The sequence below is a fragment of the Ctenopharyngodon idella genome, chromosome 1 (assembly GCF_019924925.1).
Source record: "Ctenopharyngodon idella isolate HZGC_01 chromosome 1, HZGC01, whole genome shotgun sequence".
In the NCBI taxonomy this organism is placed as follows: domain Eukaryota; kingdom Metazoa; phylum Chordata; class Actinopteri; order Cypriniformes; family Xenocyprididae; genus Ctenopharyngodon; species Ctenopharyngodon idella.
Genome location: NC_067220.1, coordinates 37,224,126 through 37,241,967, shown reverse-complemented (window position 1 = coordinate 37,241,967; position 17,842 = coordinate 37,224,126). Strand labels below are relative to the sequence as shown.

The following is a 17,842-nucleotide window of genomic DNA, read 5'->3' as shown; positions in this document are numbered from 1 at the left end:
GATAGAGAGAAGTTCAGTGTGAGCGTGTGTATAAGAGACAGGAGAACATTCTGGACTCACATTGTTGGCTGGGGTCTGTGTCGGTGGTCAGCTTGACGTAGTTTGAAGGGAAAAGGCCAACAGAACCATTCAGCTCTCCTTTCCACCAATCAGGATCCTCTCTGCTCAAAACATTGATGATCTGGCCCTTCCCGAAAGGCAGCTCGTCATCGTTCTGAGCTATGTAGTCATACATGCCAATCACTTGGCACACTATGGATGGGAAACATAAAATGCACAAGTATAATGTATGTATATATATATAAAAATATATATATATATATATACATACACATACACACACACAGAGTAGTGGCCAAAAATTATGTCATAAAAAATGACATAAGAAAAATGACATCTTCACACTTTATTCAAATATTATTAAAAATTTGTTAAAGATTTTGTAAACATATTGCATAGTTGTGCTGTGAGTCAATTGTTTTATTTGTGATAACGCAATGAAAAATAATTTTTGGCAAGGCTGTCATTCAGAGTAATTATGAACACATGCAAAAAACAAAAGAGAGCCAATGAAATATTAATAACTGATTATGCTGTAGTCAATGTATGCTTTTTCCTGTGAGCTTTTTGTTTTTCTATATATATATTTTTTTTGCATAGTAAAATAAAACCTGTAGATGTTGTTTGCCTTTTCTCCCCCAAATAATTTTGTCAGATAAACACCTTAACCAAGTTCAGTGTTTTGTTCTTCCCTCATATTTGAACTATTTAAAAAAAATAAAATATTTTCCTCATATTTTGATGGTTTTATCGGTTATGCGCGCACACACACACACACACTTTGACTTACATTAATACAAGTAGATAAAGATGATTTCAACAAAAAATAAGCAAAATAATATTTTCAACATTTAAATATACATTTAAATATGCTTTTTCTATATTTTTACACATTTTTCAATTGCTGACATGCATTTCTGAAACTCTATTTCTATATTTATCCTAAAATAATGTAATATAATTAAATAATCTATTTATTCCTGATTGTTAAGAGTATTTGTTAGATTACCTTTATCAATCATGACAACGTAAATAATATAAAAACAAACTTGATAATGGTGTGTAGGGTACTAAATTACAGTAGACAATAGGGCGTAATGGTACATGTATGTCACGGTTCGGTTCATGCAGTCAGACGATGAATACAGTCAGTCACAGGCCATCCACACTGCAATCCAGAAGGGGGCGCGTGTGGTAATACACCCCTGTTTGCTAACCGCCACAACAGGAAAAAGCACAGAAGACGAAGAACAGATGATCTGTGCATAGATATGTTTATGTGTAATCTCTCAACCAGTGTTTCAACCACAGAAAAACAGCTTGAGAATAATATCTCACATATATAACACAATTTATTCAATAAACCACTGTTTAATAAAAAAGCAGAAAAAAGAAGCAATTTTATGTTTAGTTTTTCCCCCCTGCTGCACCCGTACCGAACCGTGACTTATACCGAGGTACGTACCGAACCGTCATGTTTGTGTGACATTACACCCCTAGTAGACAACATGCTCAAACTCGACATATTGCCTTAAACCTTTTAATTATGAGAAAAGCAAGTACAAGAGAAACACTTTCTTTATTGTACATTAAGTTCTGTACCTGCATTGGGTGTTGGTAGCTTGGGTGGGTTGGGCTCTGTGGGTGTGGTCTTACTGGTGCTGGGGCTCAATAATTTTACATAATTAGCTGGAAACCACCCAATCTGACGCTTTTTTCCTCTCGCCTGCAGAGAGCAGTAGCAGTGGGCCATTAAAATGAATTTGAAGTAAAAATTTAGCATACAATCCGAATAAAAATTATTTATGAGGAACACTGATATCTCACTGGTATCACCATATCATATCACTCCACATGCACAAATGTCAAAAAATAAAACTCAGTAAATCGGAGTACAAATAAGTAAATGTAACATTACAGAGAACCAAATATGTGTCACTTCTATAAATACAGATTATATTAAATGTTTTATTAGTGAAGTAAAAGGTTTGTGTTGATGTGAGAAAGCGTGGGTGCATTTAATAGCACGTCTCTGTTTTTCAAACCTGAAGTTCTCCTTCCCACCATCCTCCTGGGTTTTTCTTGCGAATGAGAATGAGCTGGCCTGGTGCTAGGGTGAGCTGCTCCGCCCCGGTGGCTGTGTAAGGGGCGATCACCTGAGCAATCTCTGAACGCAGAAGAAAAACAGGTAAAAGGAGAAAAGATGAGCGATCTCTAATAAAATGCTGTTATGGTCTAATTTTGGTCTCTGAGTTCCATTATGAAGCCCACAAAACTGATTTTCAAAACTTTTTTTCTCTCTCTCTCAGAGACTTTCTCTCTCAGATCACAACAACTAAGCAAAAATTCAAATCATATAGTAAAAGTTTAATGAGAGAGCTGTGTGAGCACCAGCACCCACCTGGTTTCTTCCCTAAACTTCCTGCTTTCCCGGCAGATCCCAATCCCTAGAAAATAAGTGGAAAGAATGCTATGGTTATACTGGTCTATTGGTTTAAAATCTTCCTTATTTTGACTACAATAACAACTTTTTTTGCATGCAATTGTATATATAGGAAGTACTGCTTAAAAAACAATTCCAGTTCTGTTGAACATTCTAAGCCATTACCTCTGATTCTTTAGGTTTGACATAATTTGATGGGAAGACCCCGGTCTTTCCGCCCACAGTGCCAGTCCACCAATCTCCTTCTTTCTTTGTGACCGTGATGACATCACCTTGCTGGAAGGTCAAGTCACCCTGCTCACTGCTTTCATATGTATACATGGCCACATACTCTGTGATAGACAAAATCACACAAAGACTTTCAGATACAAAATGATTAAGAAGAGAGAGTAAGAAACAGATGATCCATCAAGTTGTTGCTGGTATTCTGACCTTCTCCAAGATCCGTGGGTTTGTTTGGAGAGGGACTGGGTCTCTTAACACTAGGAGGGCTGTCTGAAGAGCCAGACTCAATACTGAAACAGAACAACAGCATTCATAAACTCAAAATTACACTCTAGATGAAACTACCAACCACACTTTCAACATCACACTCTTTGGAATAAAAGCCAACAGGCACTTCACAATGGAGTCTGGATTAAAGTCAATATAATTATCAAAAGTGAACTTCCCTTTCAATGAAACACCACGACTATTAATTACATACATTTTTCCAAAGCTTTATGTTTATTAAAAAACATCATTTTTTGTTTGTTGTGTTTATTATTATGTTATGCTCGAAAAGTGATAAATGATATATATTACAAATATAATATTATTAAAAATCTATGCTATTTTGCACAGATACATGAACTGAAAACTGAAATAAACATGTCAATAGGCTAATTTATTGAATTTAGGCATCAATATTGGCTGATGAACTATGCCCCGAAGAAAAAAAAATGTGGTAATGATATAATTGCACAGATACACACCTCATAGATTTCCGGACGGGCCCAGAGATTAGTTTGACGTAAGATTTTGGGAACCATCCTCTCTGCCCCTGCACCTCTCCAAACCACCACATATCCTGCTGCTCCAGTACGGTGATCACGTCATTTTTGTTAAAGTTTAGGTGATTGTCTTTCTTGGCTCTCCATGGGTACAAAGCCTGTGCCTGCAGACCCTCCACCTTCTCACCCTAGAGATAAGAACAAGAGTGAGAGTTTTCAAAATGAAACCAATATAAAAAGATCGGCAGTAATGCAATTATATCCCAGTACCTAACCGTAACTACCACCTTAAAGTGCCCTTATGGTGCTTTTTCAGATATTACCTTTCATGTGAAGTGAAATAGCTGTTTGTGAATGTAAAAGGTCTAAAAACTTTCAAAGCTCAAAGTCCATGATAAATGGAGTTATTGTCTCCCAAAAGAAAAATAAACAATTCTGAACTGCCTGAAACAAGTCGTCAAAAATTCCAGTTTTATTTCCTGCAAGATCCTATGTAGGCTTGTAACAAATTCGCATGATGCCAGCCTATGGTCTTCACTGGCTGCCTGTGAACATCTACTTTGACCCTCAAACACTGTAGTTGTAGCTGAGACCTGGAAGAGTTTGGTTCATGTTGTCAACATGTAGAGAAGACACTGTTTTCTGCACTGCGAAAGCAAATCCACTTGCACTTCCAAAGGATGAGGACTCAGGCTCGAATTGATACAGTACAGGTGTCATTGATACTCTTCGTATCACTGTGTATGCAAGCGCTGAGGAAGATCCGGAGCTGAAATTCAGATATGGTATTGGGCGTTTTGTTTCCGACATGCACTGTAAGCGGTAGACCAATCACAACAGACTGGACCATCTGACCAATCAGAGCAGAGTAAGCTCGCTCTGAAAGGAGGGGTTTAGAGAGACCGAATCCTTAATTTCAGACACTATGAGAAAAGAACTGTATAATGTATATTATGTATTATGTATATTATGAGAAAAGGTGTTTTGACCTTGGATGCATGTAAAGCTATTGTAGGTTTAATATAGCATAATAGGTTCACTTTAACAAATGACGAATGATATGATTCTTTTCATATGCAGCAACAATAATAGCCTGAAAGAAAGATGCATTAAATTCTTAAACATATTGTGTAGATAAAGCAATTTTGCATCTATACATATTTACTCCTTACAAGTTGATAAATTACGTTTTAAATTTTAAATACATTTAATGTACATTTCCCATTCATGGAGAAGAGCAGTATTTGAGAGGGAATCTCATATGCGTACCTGGCCGAGCACAGGTGAAGGTGAGGAACCGGACAGCGTGGCAGGGGTGAAAGCAGAACGCTGTCTGATCTGCCCCCCACTGGGCACTGACAGGGACGGCTGAGTGGGCTGTGTCGGCCATGCATCCCAACCATCGCTGTCCTGCTTCTCCACTGTAGAATTAGATGGCCATCTAAAATTCACATGAGCACAGAATAAAAATGGATGCAGATAAACCTCAGGCATATTTAAGAGACAATATTCTGCCTGAACTGAGAAAATATATCTGTAAATGTCTTTTCATGGGCAAACTACTTACGTAGTGCTGAAATCTGCCCAGTTACTGGATGTTGAGGAAGAAGAAGTGGTGGGACATGGAGGGGCAGGGGCTGAGGTGGGCGGGGCTATTGATGCAGGCTCTGTGGAGACTGGCTGTATGGGTGTGGCTGTGGTCGATGAAGAAGCGGATGACACATGGGAACCCAATTTAGGGGTGGAACTAGAAGAAGTGCTAGCCCTCAAACTAAGAGGAACTTCAGATTCTGGAATCTTCTCTGCATAATTGGCAGGAAACCAGCCGGTTTTCCCTTTAATCTCTCCTCCTAACCATCCAGGTTCACCTGTCTGAGACTCATCCACCTGACAAGAGAAAGCAAATGAAAGACATAGAATCAAGGATGTGAAAGGACACAAAACAATAATCTAAAGAATCACAGGGAACCAGAGCATCTTCATTGTGATATGCATCAGAGATCTGAATACAAACACAAGAATCAGAATACACAGTGACTGTATGTAATAAAATAAATGACTCATGTTGATCGAATTCAGGAAATGGAATGGCCTCTCTGAGTCAGCTAATGCCAAACATAGCAAAGCTTTTGAAATCTTGCAAAAGACTCAACAACAGACACGCACATGTAGCCACATATTATGATCTCTGTACAGGGTGTGTTTTAGCCCAGTGACAGATGAACAATACAGAAAATCATCAAGGACAAAGACAAACTAGAAACAAATAAAAGTGCATGAGGAGCAGAAAACCTAACTTACCCACTCTCCCTTCACCTTCAGGCAGAGTGAGCAAAGGGAGGACAGAGGCAGGGTCAGAGGTCAGAAAATGTGCAGACTAACTGCACACATGCATTCTCTCTCACACATGAAGCAGAAACAAATCGCACACTCTCTGGCCAGCACACTCTGAAACTAATCCTCAAATTTCCCAAATAACTAGAGTGTTATTGCTAAGATTTTTTTTATTCTCAATTACTGTAAAACAACAGGCCAAAATAAAATAAAATAAAATATTTGGATTAACTATTGCTTTAAATCATCTATATACACTACCATTCAAAAGTTTGGGGTTGGCAAGATTTTTTAATGTTTTAGAAAGAAGTCTCTTCTGCTCACCAAGACTACATTTATGTAATCAAAATACAATAAACACAGTAATATTGTGAAATATTATTACAATTTAAACTAACGGTTTTCTATTTGAATACATTTTAAAATGTAACTTATTGCAGTGATGGTAAATCTTTTCAGCATCATTACTCCAGTCTTCAGTGTCACATGATCCTTCAGAAATCATTCTAATATGCTGATTTGTTGCTCAAGAAACATTTCATATTATTATCAATGTTGAAATTATGCTGTTATGAGTACTTTTGATAATTTTTTTTTTCCACGATTCTTTGATAAAAAAGTAAAAAAAAAAAAAAAAAACAGCATTTATTTGAAATAGAAATCTTTCAAAAACTTCTGTCTTTACTGTCTTTTTTGATTAATTTAATGGCTCCTTGCTGATAAGTATTCATTTCTTACAAAAATAAGTCTTACTTACCCTAACTTTTGAACAGTAGTGTATGTCTTTCAGAATAATTAAAAGAACATTTAATGAGTAAAATAATAATAATTAGTTGAAACCCTTATACACATTTTGGTATTACAAAAGTGTGAATACACTTCCTAACAGTTGGCTTACCATCACTATGTCTCCAGGATGGATGGTGATCTCATCGTGGCTGCGGGCTTCAAAGGGATACAGTGCTCTATAGTAGACCACCTTTACCTTCTCCTGATTAAAACCAGACACTGGGATCTTATCTATAACACAAACACATTTAAGTCGATTTATGCCATCTCAATATCGATAAATAAACAAAAAGCAGCTGCAAAAGCAATCCAATTCATGTCTAGTTCTACAATCTTCTTTTCTCTCACCTGCCATAGACCAGGGGGACTGAGCCTGTAGCTTTCCCGGTTGCGGATGCTGCGTGAAGAGTTTGGAGAGGTTATCCTGTATTTCGGCTCTGCTGTGGTTCTCCTCTTCATTCACTCGGCTCATCCAGGCCTGAGGCATAGGAGGAGTGGGAGCTTTACCCAGCCCGTCGTCTCTCCATGCTGGAGAGACACCCTCATCTGCCCCCGACAACCTGAAGGAAAGTAAGCAACAAAATGAATGCCTGTTAAAAAGTTAAAGTCATTTTTTCCCGCAAAGAATAGCCATAGAAGAACATAAAATACCTAGACTCTTTTAATTCTGTGGACTTCCTTTCTTGTGACGGCTGGGTGATGTCAGCCTCCAGCTCCTTTTGTTTCTGCCTCTGTTGCTTGTTGTGGATTTCTCTCAGCTCCTGCAATGCATGATGGGATATTGGAGGACAGGTAAGGGGGAATATAGGGGGCAACGGGGCTGTTTGCAGTCTCTCACATTTAGACACACTCGACACGTTCACAGCTGCGCCCTGCAAGTGCTGTCTGGACAATCGGTCTCAGTCACCGGAATCATATTTCTGATTATACGTGACCATCTTACTAAAGCGTTGAGGATGTCAAAAGTTTCTACTGACTATTTCAAACTATTTGATGCTCTCTGCTATCTCTAAACTTTTTAAATATTTAAAAAAGAAAATGTTAAAAATTGCATATGCACTTTGTGTGCTTGACTGTATGATATATGTAAATGTTTATAACGTTCATAAATGGCAAATGACCTACTAGTATGCAAAAATTGTACACTTGCATGGTACATGGTGCAAACTGCATAGCGATTGTGTTCATGATGGCAGGCTGCAATGCCTGCTTGATAACTTCACATGAACCACTGAAGTCACAAGAGAGGAAAAATGGAAATCTCAAGAAAAGAGGACTGTGTTTCAGCAGACCAATGGAAACAATGCTGCTTATGTAATGCCATACCATTCCAACAATAAGCAAGCTCTTTGGGAAACACCATCAGGATATGGTAGAGGAGTCAGACGTTATTTAAAAAAAAAAAAAAAAAAAAAAAAAGATTAAAATGACAGATCTACTGATAGCATATACTTATTTCTGAGAGTATTTTCCCATTTCTATGTTCTAGGATCTCTTATTGAAGCTACATTTCTGTTCAAGGTTTAATGTCACATAAGCACAGTTTACATAAATTAGAGCAATCATGGACAGATCACTGCAAACGGTTTGGTAATAGACAGACTCTAGAAAGACAGAGAGAGTTAGCCATTCAAGTGTAAAACACACATTTACACACCAAAGCAGTGTCAATGGATGTGAGTATTTAGATTTCATGAACCAGACGTGCAATCTCTAATGCATTTGTAAATTCACACACTGAAGGTCTGCTTGTGAGGTCTGCTTCTGCAAACAAGTTCACTGACACGGTTTTTCTAGTTAATACCACCTACACCTACACCACCTACAATCTAGCATATTTTTGATCACACCAAGACCAAAGTAACTAAATGACATGACACTATAAAATTACGTAAAAAATTATTTAAAAAAAATTTGCACCAAAAAACTATTTATATTATGTCTAATGCTACATTTCTGTCAATTTCTGAAGAACGTTTGAATTCCAGAATGAACTGTTCAGCAATCAACTAAATAAATAAATCCTAGAACCCTAGCCAGTGGGGGAAAAAACAGAACACTGCAAAACAACATGTTTTAAATTCGGTGCAAATGAGTTCCTGAAGATGCACCGTTTTGCTTTACAAGTAGTTACTCAATTTTGAAAATGTTTTGGGCACAATTCTGGATACTTCAAAATTATGTTCTCCTAAAGTGACTAGAATGTAAAGCCCAAAGTATACTTCACTTTTTACGCGTATGAGAGGGTCTGCGCACAGTGCGTGACGCGAATTTCGTCTTCAGAAGGATACGCGCAAGTTGCACATGCGTATTTAATTTTTTTGCAGTAATTAGTTTATCCACAAGGTGGAAACTATGCCCTGGGGGCGTGGATTAACAAGGTAGTCAAAGAAAAACTGCATAAACAGAACAGACGAGAATGCATGTACAACTCATTTCTACAACTCTAGCATGAAAGAATACAAAGATGTTTACATGGGTTGTAACTCGTGGTGAGAGATTGCTCAAAACTCCGCATGCATCGAACGCCTGTGTTTGCACACGTGTCAAATGAAGTACACTTTGCAAGGCATTCGACTGTGCAAGTACGCTCGCGTACACATAAAAAAGGAAGTATTCTTTGGGCTTTAATGTAAAATGACAGTAAAACAGCTGCAGAAAAAAAGCTGCTAAGCTTTTAAAGACAAGAATGTATCCCCCAAAAATGTTGAAGTCCAGGTTCATGCATAAGGTTGCTTTTGGAATTAACTGACGCACATGGCTTTGAAAAAAAAAAGCAGCACGATCAACCTTAGGCGTTAATTACGCTGATCTAAGACCAGCCTCAGATCAGTGTGCAAAAAGGAATGGCTTTCTATCGATACGTGAAGGTTTAGAATAGCTACTACACTGCCTTTGATGGGCTTCTCAAAGGGAGCTGGAGGAGGTGCAGTGAGACACACGAGCAGGGGACGCAGTTTAGGGTGAAATCAAAGGTCAGGGGGGAGAGGGAAGGAATGACCTGAAAGTAGAAGTGTATATGCTTCAAACAGGCCAGCAGTGCTGCGAGACAGTCCAACAGCACCTCGTCCACAGAGCTCCCTGACTGCAAGAGACACAGAGCCACCCATACAGTGACAGGTCAAAGGTCACACCACCATCATCATTGTTATCATCATCATTGTTTGCACTGTGTACTAATGTGTACTCAACTCTACCCTCTTAAAGTTAATAATTATTTTAAGCATAGAGCGGGAAACAAACGGAGTAGACACGACATCTGAACCAAAGCAGAGCAGTGAAGCCGTTGCTCTGTTAATTAGTGCGAGCTACAGGCTTGGGATAAAACCCACCAAAATGATTATTTCAGGAATATTATTGATCAGGGCTCGACAATAAAGATGGACCCATGTCACAGGGTCAGTACGAAAGAGTTGAGTATGCTCAGGTGGAAGATGCACAAAACACTGTGAGACGCGATACAAGAGTTCTTGTCCAAACAATTAAAAAACAAGAGCGTATCCTACATATATGCACCCTTAAAGGGTTAGTTCACACAAAAATGAAAATTATCCCATGATTTACTCACCCTCGTGACATCCTAGGTGTATATGACTATCTTCTTTCAGACGAACACAATCGTACATTTAAAAATATCCTGGCTCTTCCAAGCTTTATAATGGCAGTGAATGGAGGAGCCAGATTTTGAAGCAAAAAAAGTGCCATTATAAAGCTTGGACTGTGTTCTGTCTGAAAGAACAAAGTCATATACACCTAAGATGGCTTAAGGGTGAGTAAATCATGGGGTAATTTTCATTTTTTGGGTGAACTATCCCTTTAAACTCTGCTTTTATCATGACTAGCTCACATCTTGTTTTCTAATCCTGCCAGTATTTCATGAATTTTCTGTGTGATTTGCGTCCACTTAACCATCTGTGTTTACATGAATACTCAGTAAGACAGCATTTTGACATAACTTTGTATGTATTTGACCATTAAAGCATGTGTGACAGTCAGCTTTCTGTGTGAACACAGTTATCATTGCGCTTATCAATAAATATTTTTAACATTAAGCAGCACATCCCACACTTATGCATGTTTTTTACACTAACGTGTCAATTTTATGTAGTACTGGGCTTTTTTGGATTAATTGCTGTTAAATGGCTAATTATGCAAGATTGCAAAAAATGCAACATGCGACTGGTTCGTTACAGGACTCAAAAAAGAAACATTTCAGACCATAATATATTGTTTTCTGCAATTGTTGTATTTTGTAAATACATTTATGCATTTTTTAAGGATCTTTAAAAGGATCTTTTCAAATCCGCTGATTATTTTATTTATGAACTGTTACATACTAATTATTATTATGATTATTATTAGGTGTTTTGTATTATTTTTAGTATTTTAGTCATCCGCAATAAAAATATGACTGGGGCAAAAATCTGAGCAGATAAAATATCCTTATAGTTGAGCCCTGTTGATGGCTTAGTATTGGGAAGTAGTCAAGACAAGACACAACTGGAAGTGTGCTACTCTAACCCCCCTTCATAAAGGGAAACAGAGAGCACAGTGCTGTGAGTAGAGGGTAACAGTTTGGTGGTGGTAGTTTTCTGGGGGGTTAACAGCATTTTCAGGTTGTCTACCTGTCGCCCCCTCTGCTCTTCAATTAGGAGCTCCGACTGCAGGTTCTCCATCCTGGCAGCGTGGGTCTCATAGAACAGCCCCAAGGACTGTACCACCACGAAGGATAAAGCGGGGTGAAGCACGGTCAAGCCAGAACAAAGAGGGCCAGGCAAGCCGTATAAACATAGTGGAGGGGGGGGGAGTTGAGAAAGAGTTGGCCGGGATGAATGAAGGATGGGGAAGACGAGGAACGAGGTGACAAGAGTGAGCAGCAGGCAGATACAGTGAGGAACAAGATGAACAAGAGATTGTGTGACGCTGTGAAAATGCTTCTACATCCTCTCTCACACTCTCTCATTCTGACTGAAGGCACATTAAGGCAAAATTAAGAGTGTTTTGTTGGTTTTATCATATACATTGTATGTATGTTTGGGTGGAAGGTCAATAATAATACACTCTCTCTTACTTCCTGTTTCATTCGCACAGACACACACAAGGTCCAAACGTAACATTTTGCCTTGTCTGTTAAAGGCAAGTGACTTGCATGAAACGGCTGTTTGCATTTTTATTAAATATATACACAACTCTTCAAAAGTTTGTGATCAGTAAGTGTTTTTTTAAAAGAAATTAATATCATTAAATTGATCAAAAGTGACAGTAAAGACATTTATAATGTTACAGTATATATATATATATATATATATATATATATGTGTGTGTGTGTGTGTGTGTGTTATATATATATATATATATATACTATTAAATTCTAGTATTATGTTGCAGCTCTAATAAACTGGTGAGTTTCTCAATTTTATTCATTCAACAAAGACAATTTTTACTTGGATTTTGCACAAATGTTAATTTTCCACCCTGCACACACAAAACATAAAAGTACTTGAACTTCTAGGACTGCCTGTCTGTGTATGTGTGTGTGTTTAGATATTTCAGGGCTTCAGTACCTTCAGCTGTGTGTTGAAGGCGTCTATCTCCAATAGTTTGGAACGTGTCTCCTTCTCCACAGCGTCCAGCTGTTCTCTCAGCTGCTGTTTGGTGGATTCCTTCATTTCAATGGCCCTCTGAAGACTGGACAGAGAGTCTCCTACAAAGCAGAAATAATCAGACAACTTTTAAAGAGCATTTCTGAGATATTAACATCCTCATGAACCACTCTGCAAAAAAAAAGAAGAAAAGAAATGCTCTATTCTTCACTCTTCTACACTAATGTAAACGAAAGGACGCTTTAACCATCTATACGATCGCCAAAAAAAGTTCAATATGCAAAATAAATAGTAATACTATTCAAATAACGCCTAATTCACCAATCTAATTACGTAGTTATTGACTGTTTTCATGCCTCTGTGACCTAAAATGCTGTTTTTGTGTTTAATAAGCTCAACTGTAGTTTGCAAACTTGTTCCCAGTCAGCAACTCCTTTAACAGATGACAGCGATTATAGTTCATTGTTTTCTTATATGTTGCAAAAGCTTTATATGGGTGTGCTGAGGGCGAGAACTTTGAACACACCTTGATTTGAGTATCCTGAATTTCAAGCAGTTTGCAAAACAAATGTTGGGTTGATCATCAATGTTAATCTCAGCCATTTTGCAGACTTTGACAAACTTTGAAATAATAATGGCAGAAGAAAGAACCCAAGTTGCCACCACCAAACAGATGAGTTTAATTTTCACTGAATCTTCAAACATGGACTTTCAGTGAACTCAAACAATATAAGTTTTTACAGTGCCCAAAGAAACATAAGGTCACATGTTTGGGTCCAAACAGTACATCTGTGCCATCAGCACAAAAACCAAAGTAGTAATGGCAGCTGTTTATCAATTTTAACTAGGTAACAGCTTAATGGTTTAATTCATCATGTGTTTGTCACTTTGGACCATGTATACTTTACAAGCACACAACAGCACTAGCATTGTGTGGAGGTGGATGTGTTTTGAAGAGATGCAAATATAAAACACTTTACTCAGAGAAAGACATACTAGCAAGTGTGACAGAGGCAGAAATGATGCAAAGTATGCTTACGCTGAATTGATTGGTGCGCAAGTTCACAGTCTGGAATACACTTTCATTCCAACCAAATTTAGGCATCAAGTGGATTAAGGATTACACCAAAAAGTCTAGTCTTAAATTCTGGATCTTTAAAGCAGTGTTGAGGAAAGTGTTCTTACTGTGCAGACTGTTCTGCTGAACCTGCTTCAGCTGGTCATTCAGACACTGTTTATCAGGAATCAATCGACTCAACCACTGCTGAGACTCCTGATGGATACAAAAGAGAGAGAAATCACAAAATATTCAGATTAGTTTGAAACACTTATGTACAGGGCAGCTTAAAACTGATATCTTACTGTGTATGTGTAAAAATTTAAAAAAAGAAAAAGATATCTATAGTCTAAAGCACTTGTCTGCTTATGAGGGGTTTAAATTCCCTCTTCTCTTCCACACACTCACCCAAACTGTAGACGAGAGTTTTTTTTTTTCAAATAGTGTGAATGTTGAAAGGACGTTGATGATGCTTTTGTATGAAGCCAAAAAAGAGAGAGATGAGGAAAAAGAAAAGGGAAGAAGTGCACACCTGTAGCTGCTGTTGCAGGCTGGTGATCTCTGCAATGCGGAGCTCTCGAGTCTTATTGGTGCTCTCGATCTCGTGCCTCTGAGCCGAGAGACGGAAACGAATGTCCTGCAGTTTACCATCCAACTGAGACTTCTTATCATTCTAGATAAGATCCAAAAAAACAACAGAAGTCAATCTATTAAAATCACATGGGGCCGCTCAAATAGATCACAATTCCGTTTGGTGCTGCTAATGGTGCAGCAATCACGAATGGCAGATTTAACATTAGCTTGTATATTTAAATCTGTTAAAACATTAAGTGAAGTGTATGTACCAGAGCCTCCAGTTCAAACTCAAGTGTTTTCTTGCGTGCTTTGAGCAGGACGATGTTCTCCTGTTCTCGGTTTCTCTGGGTGAGCAGCTCCTGTCTGCGCGTTCTCTCCCACTCTAGCTGTCGCTGACGCTCCAGCTCTCGCTTAGCAGCCTTCACACACAAAACACACGCAAACGGTTACAGATGCTGTCGATAGTGCTTAACATGCACTACATTTCTGAACTCACCTCTCTTCTCTCAATCTCCTTGCGTCTCTCCTCCTCCCTCTGTCGCTCCAGCTCTCTCTGTCTCTCCAGTTGTTTGTCCAGCTCCTGCTGTCTGCGTCTCTCCTGCTCCAGTCGTTCTCTTTCCTTCCTTTCTTGCTCCTCTTTCTCCAATGCTGCCAGTCGCTCCTGCTCTTTCCTTTGCAGGTCCAGCAATGCCTGCCGACGTTTCTCCAGCTCCAGGTTCCCACGCTCAAAGTTCTCTCGTTTCTTATCCTCGAATGTGACTGAGGGGAGGAATGGAAATGATTTTAAGACCTTTACATACGACATTTAAATGTTTCAAAAGTCGTGTAGAAATCTTTGACCCCCATTTTACTCCTAGCATTAACATATGTAAATAGTGTTAGGACTGGGATCACCGAAACCAATTTCAGAGGTGGTCGTGATAGGTTCTGACCACATTCACTGAAAATGAATACATGCCAATACAGTTTTGTTAACCGTAAACAACTATGCAAGTAATATGTAAAAGGTTGCACTACACATAAAAGATTAACTCTCACTTTGACAGGTTGGGTTGTAAATTTTCCATCATGCTCTACTTTTAGTATGTCTTCTGATCTGGTCAAATAAAAGAACAATATCTCATGAATTATTTCACTGGACTATACTTGGAATTTTTAATTTTTTTCTCCCTAGACCCTCAATCACATCTCTCTCCAGGTGCCTTTATTTTGAGAGAGTAGCTTTAAAACTTCTTTCTTCACTATATTGCGTATTAGAATCACTTACAGTGGTAATGTTTGTAAAGTAGGTAAAAGCAAACCAGAAACCTGATATTTTATCAGCCAAAATGAGGGAAAGCACTCTGAATTATCAGTCAATATTTTTAAGTCTTTAAATGGTGGAACATTTACAATTAACGCAACCTCTGTGGCGTTTTCCTTTTTGTCTGGGTAAGTGGTATCAGATCTCAGAACAGTACACATTGCATTGAAAGGTGTAAATTCAATTTTAAGAGCTAAATCCAGTTAGAGACTATCCAGATAAAAAAAATGCATCAATACAAGTTGCAAGGGGCTTTATCTTGTCTATACTTGTCATCTGAGACCACAAATAGTTTATCAGTGAGTGAGATGAGTTTCCTTTTGGAAACTGGCCAGTATTTACTCTTGACCCCTGACCTGGAAGTTTTTTCTCTGTCTCTTTCTCCTCCTCCTCGGGCTCATCCTGGGACCGTAGGTCTGTCGAGTGTATACTGGTCACAGACACACCACTTCCAGAACGCAATCTCCTACACAAGCAGGAAAGAAATCAAGTGCATGTACATGTAGAACCTTCTTGTGCAACCTGACCTCTAAATGTAACAATTTACATTGTTATGATAAAACTTCTAAACTATTAACTTTTCAATTAAGCAACTAATTTTCAACTAAATTTGAAGCTGAAAACTGATAAATGCACTACTAAACCTTTGAAAAATAAGATGTGAAGGTGTAGTTTTTGTGCCGTCAGTTCAGTCTCTCACCTGAATGTCGGAGGTATGAGGTCAGGGGGCAGTAAAGGGGGAAGGGGCAGACCAGACATGGCCATATCAATCAAGTGCATGGCTAGAATAAACTCTTCTGCAGTCAACTTCCCATCCTGATCTATATCTGACAGATTCCTATAAAAGAGAAACAAGTAGATGTTGTATGGAGTCAAAACAGAAACTTATCTTTCCTGTCCACATGTGACCAGATCACCCGAGAAGGATGTTAACATCAAGTGTAAACAAGGCCCTAGGTGATACAAAGATCCCAAGAACAGCATGTTAAAAGAAATAGGATGTATTCATAACAATAACCAGACACCAATCCTTATGTTTACACTGATCCATATCTCAGAACTTGGAGCTTTGTTTGAGTTTTAAATGCGAAACGGAGACACAATAAGAAAAATGTGTTGAATCCGCACCAGATGGTGGCCAGCTGAGCCTGTGGTAGACTGGACTGCATTAGAATAGTTCTGGCTTGTGGACCTGAGGCAGAAAAGAAAGAGAAAGAGAGAGAGAGACAGAGAGAGAGAAAGAGAAAGAGAGAGAGAGAGAGAGAGAGAGAGAGAGAGAGAGGAAACAGAAGTGAAAGAAAGAGTTGGTTATGTTGAGTCAGCAGCCTCTGTTTCCTCTAAGCTGTACTGAGTAATTACTGTCACTCATCACCATAGCTTTGAGCTCTACAATACACTGAATTAAAAATTATTTCTGCTATCAATCTGAAGGTCTGGCTATGTGAGACTACCCAGAGCCAAACAACAAAAGTGTTTCATTGCCTGATGCTTGTCATGTGTCTTTCTTTGTGTGACCATACCTGTGAGATAGCCACTCATCATTTTGTCATGGCTGTTGAAGAGTTGGCGGTACTTGAGCCGAGAGGACTGAGGCACAGCCCAGTCAGTGGGCGGAGGAGCTGCTGGAGCACTAGAGAGACAATGCGTGTGTTAACATCTATGAAATGTCTGTGAATACAGTGTGCATGTATGTGTGAGTATGTACCTGGGTGCCTCTACAGACTGGCCCTTCTGTAGCTTGATACTGGAACGATTGAACGAAGCGGTTTTGTTGAGTGCGGCAGCTGAGAGACAGAGACAAACACACATAAATTATCCTGCCAAAGTAAATAAACTGCATGAGCTGGTCTGGGCAGTGCGAGTGTGCATTTACATTACCTGGATGCGAGAATCCACTAATGGGTTGTATCATAGCGGGTGCTCCGTTGGCGAGGGATGGAACGGGTGGTGTCACCGATGCTACCAATGGAGGAGACACACCTACACCAGGCACTCCTGGAGGCAGAGGGGGCAGGGGCATGGGCGGCACTGCTGACAGGCCTGGAATTGCACCCATACTGGGCATCCCTGCAGATGGTAATCAAAGACATGAGTTATTTAATAATAATTGAAGACATTTTTTTTAGAGAATTAAATAGTGGGACAAATGACATATGCTAATAATGTTGATGTACTGCTAATTTAATTTAGTTATAACATTTAATAAGTGGCTCTAATTCTTTGAGTGACTAAACCAGTACGAAAGACATGGTCCTGAATAAGGGGTCTGCTGTAAGCAGAGTGGTCTTGTCTAATGTAGACATATACCAGTTGCATAAACTGCTTAGACTAGTCTTAAACGTCAGTCATCTAAATTTTTCCTTCAAGACTGGTCTTTTTAAAAGTCAATTACATATTAAAGCTGAAAGAAGCGACAAAAGGGCCCTCACACCCGGGCTCACCGCCACCCACTGGCCTTAGGAAAACAGTGAACAATGGGCTACATGCATGTAAGCGAGTAAATACAAGGCAAATATGGCAAAGTCATTTCAAAGTGCCACACTTCCTGCTGCCAATAGGTGGCGCTTTGACTGTAACTGAATATTGCCATGTAGATGTCTTCAGGCCAGGACTATTATCAAACATGTGAAGTTTGGAGCAGATCGGACATGCCTGATTTACAACAACTTCCTGTTTCGTGGTGTT

General features: G+C 38.9%; 1 protein-coding gene across 3 annotated transcripts in view; it reads right to left on the bottom strand.

Moving 5' to 3' along the window:
• The window catches only part of itsn1 (intersectin 1 (SH3 domain protein)), a 53,586-nt gene that overhangs the window by 13,345 nt on the left and 22,399 nt on the right, over positions 1–17,842 (bottom strand). For 2 of the 3 annotated variants that reach the window (XM_051910764.1, XM_051910783.1), the window contains exons 6-29: positions 17,036–17,224; positions 16,863–16,941; positions 16,678–16,787; positions 16,286–16,349; positions 15,858–15,995; positions 15,514–15,623; positions 14,351–14,613; positions 14,124–14,273; positions 13,811–13,951; positions 13,407–13,494; positions 12,183–12,322; positions 7,270–7,379; positions 6,967–7,178; positions 6,728–6,849; positions 5,797–5,811; positions 5,063–5,382; positions 4,765–4,936; positions 3,478–3,683; positions 2,936–3,018; positions 2,669–2,835; positions 2,462–2,507; positions 2,106–2,227; positions 1,663–1,786; positions 61–252 (exon numbers count right to left, since the gene is read on the bottom strand). In XM_051910764.1, coding sequence (XP_051766724.1) covers positions 61–252; positions 1,663–1,786; positions 2,106–2,227; positions 2,462–2,507; positions 2,669–2,835; positions 2,936–3,018; positions 3,478–3,683; positions 4,765–4,936; positions 5,063–5,382; positions 5,797–5,811; positions 6,728–6,849; positions 6,967–7,178; positions 7,270–7,379; positions 12,183–12,322; positions 13,407–13,494; positions 13,811–13,951; positions 14,124–14,273; positions 14,351–14,613; positions 15,514–15,623; positions 15,858–15,995; positions 16,286–16,349; positions 16,678–16,787; positions 16,863–16,941; positions 17,036–17,224 — 3,363 coding nt within the window. The remainder of the gene's footprint in view (positions 1–60; positions 253–1,662; positions 1,787–2,105; positions 2,228–2,461; positions 2,508–2,668; positions 2,836–2,935; positions 3,019–3,477; positions 3,684–4,764; positions 4,937–5,062; positions 5,383–5,796; positions 5,812–6,727; positions 6,850–6,966; positions 7,179–7,269; positions 7,380–12,182; positions 12,323–13,406; positions 13,495–13,810; positions 13,952–14,123; positions 14,274–14,350; positions 14,614–15,513; positions 15,624–15,857; positions 15,996–16,285; positions 16,350–16,677; positions 16,788–16,862; positions 16,942–17,035; positions 17,225–17,842) is intronic. The other variant, XM_051910775.1, reaches the window with a different exon arrangement.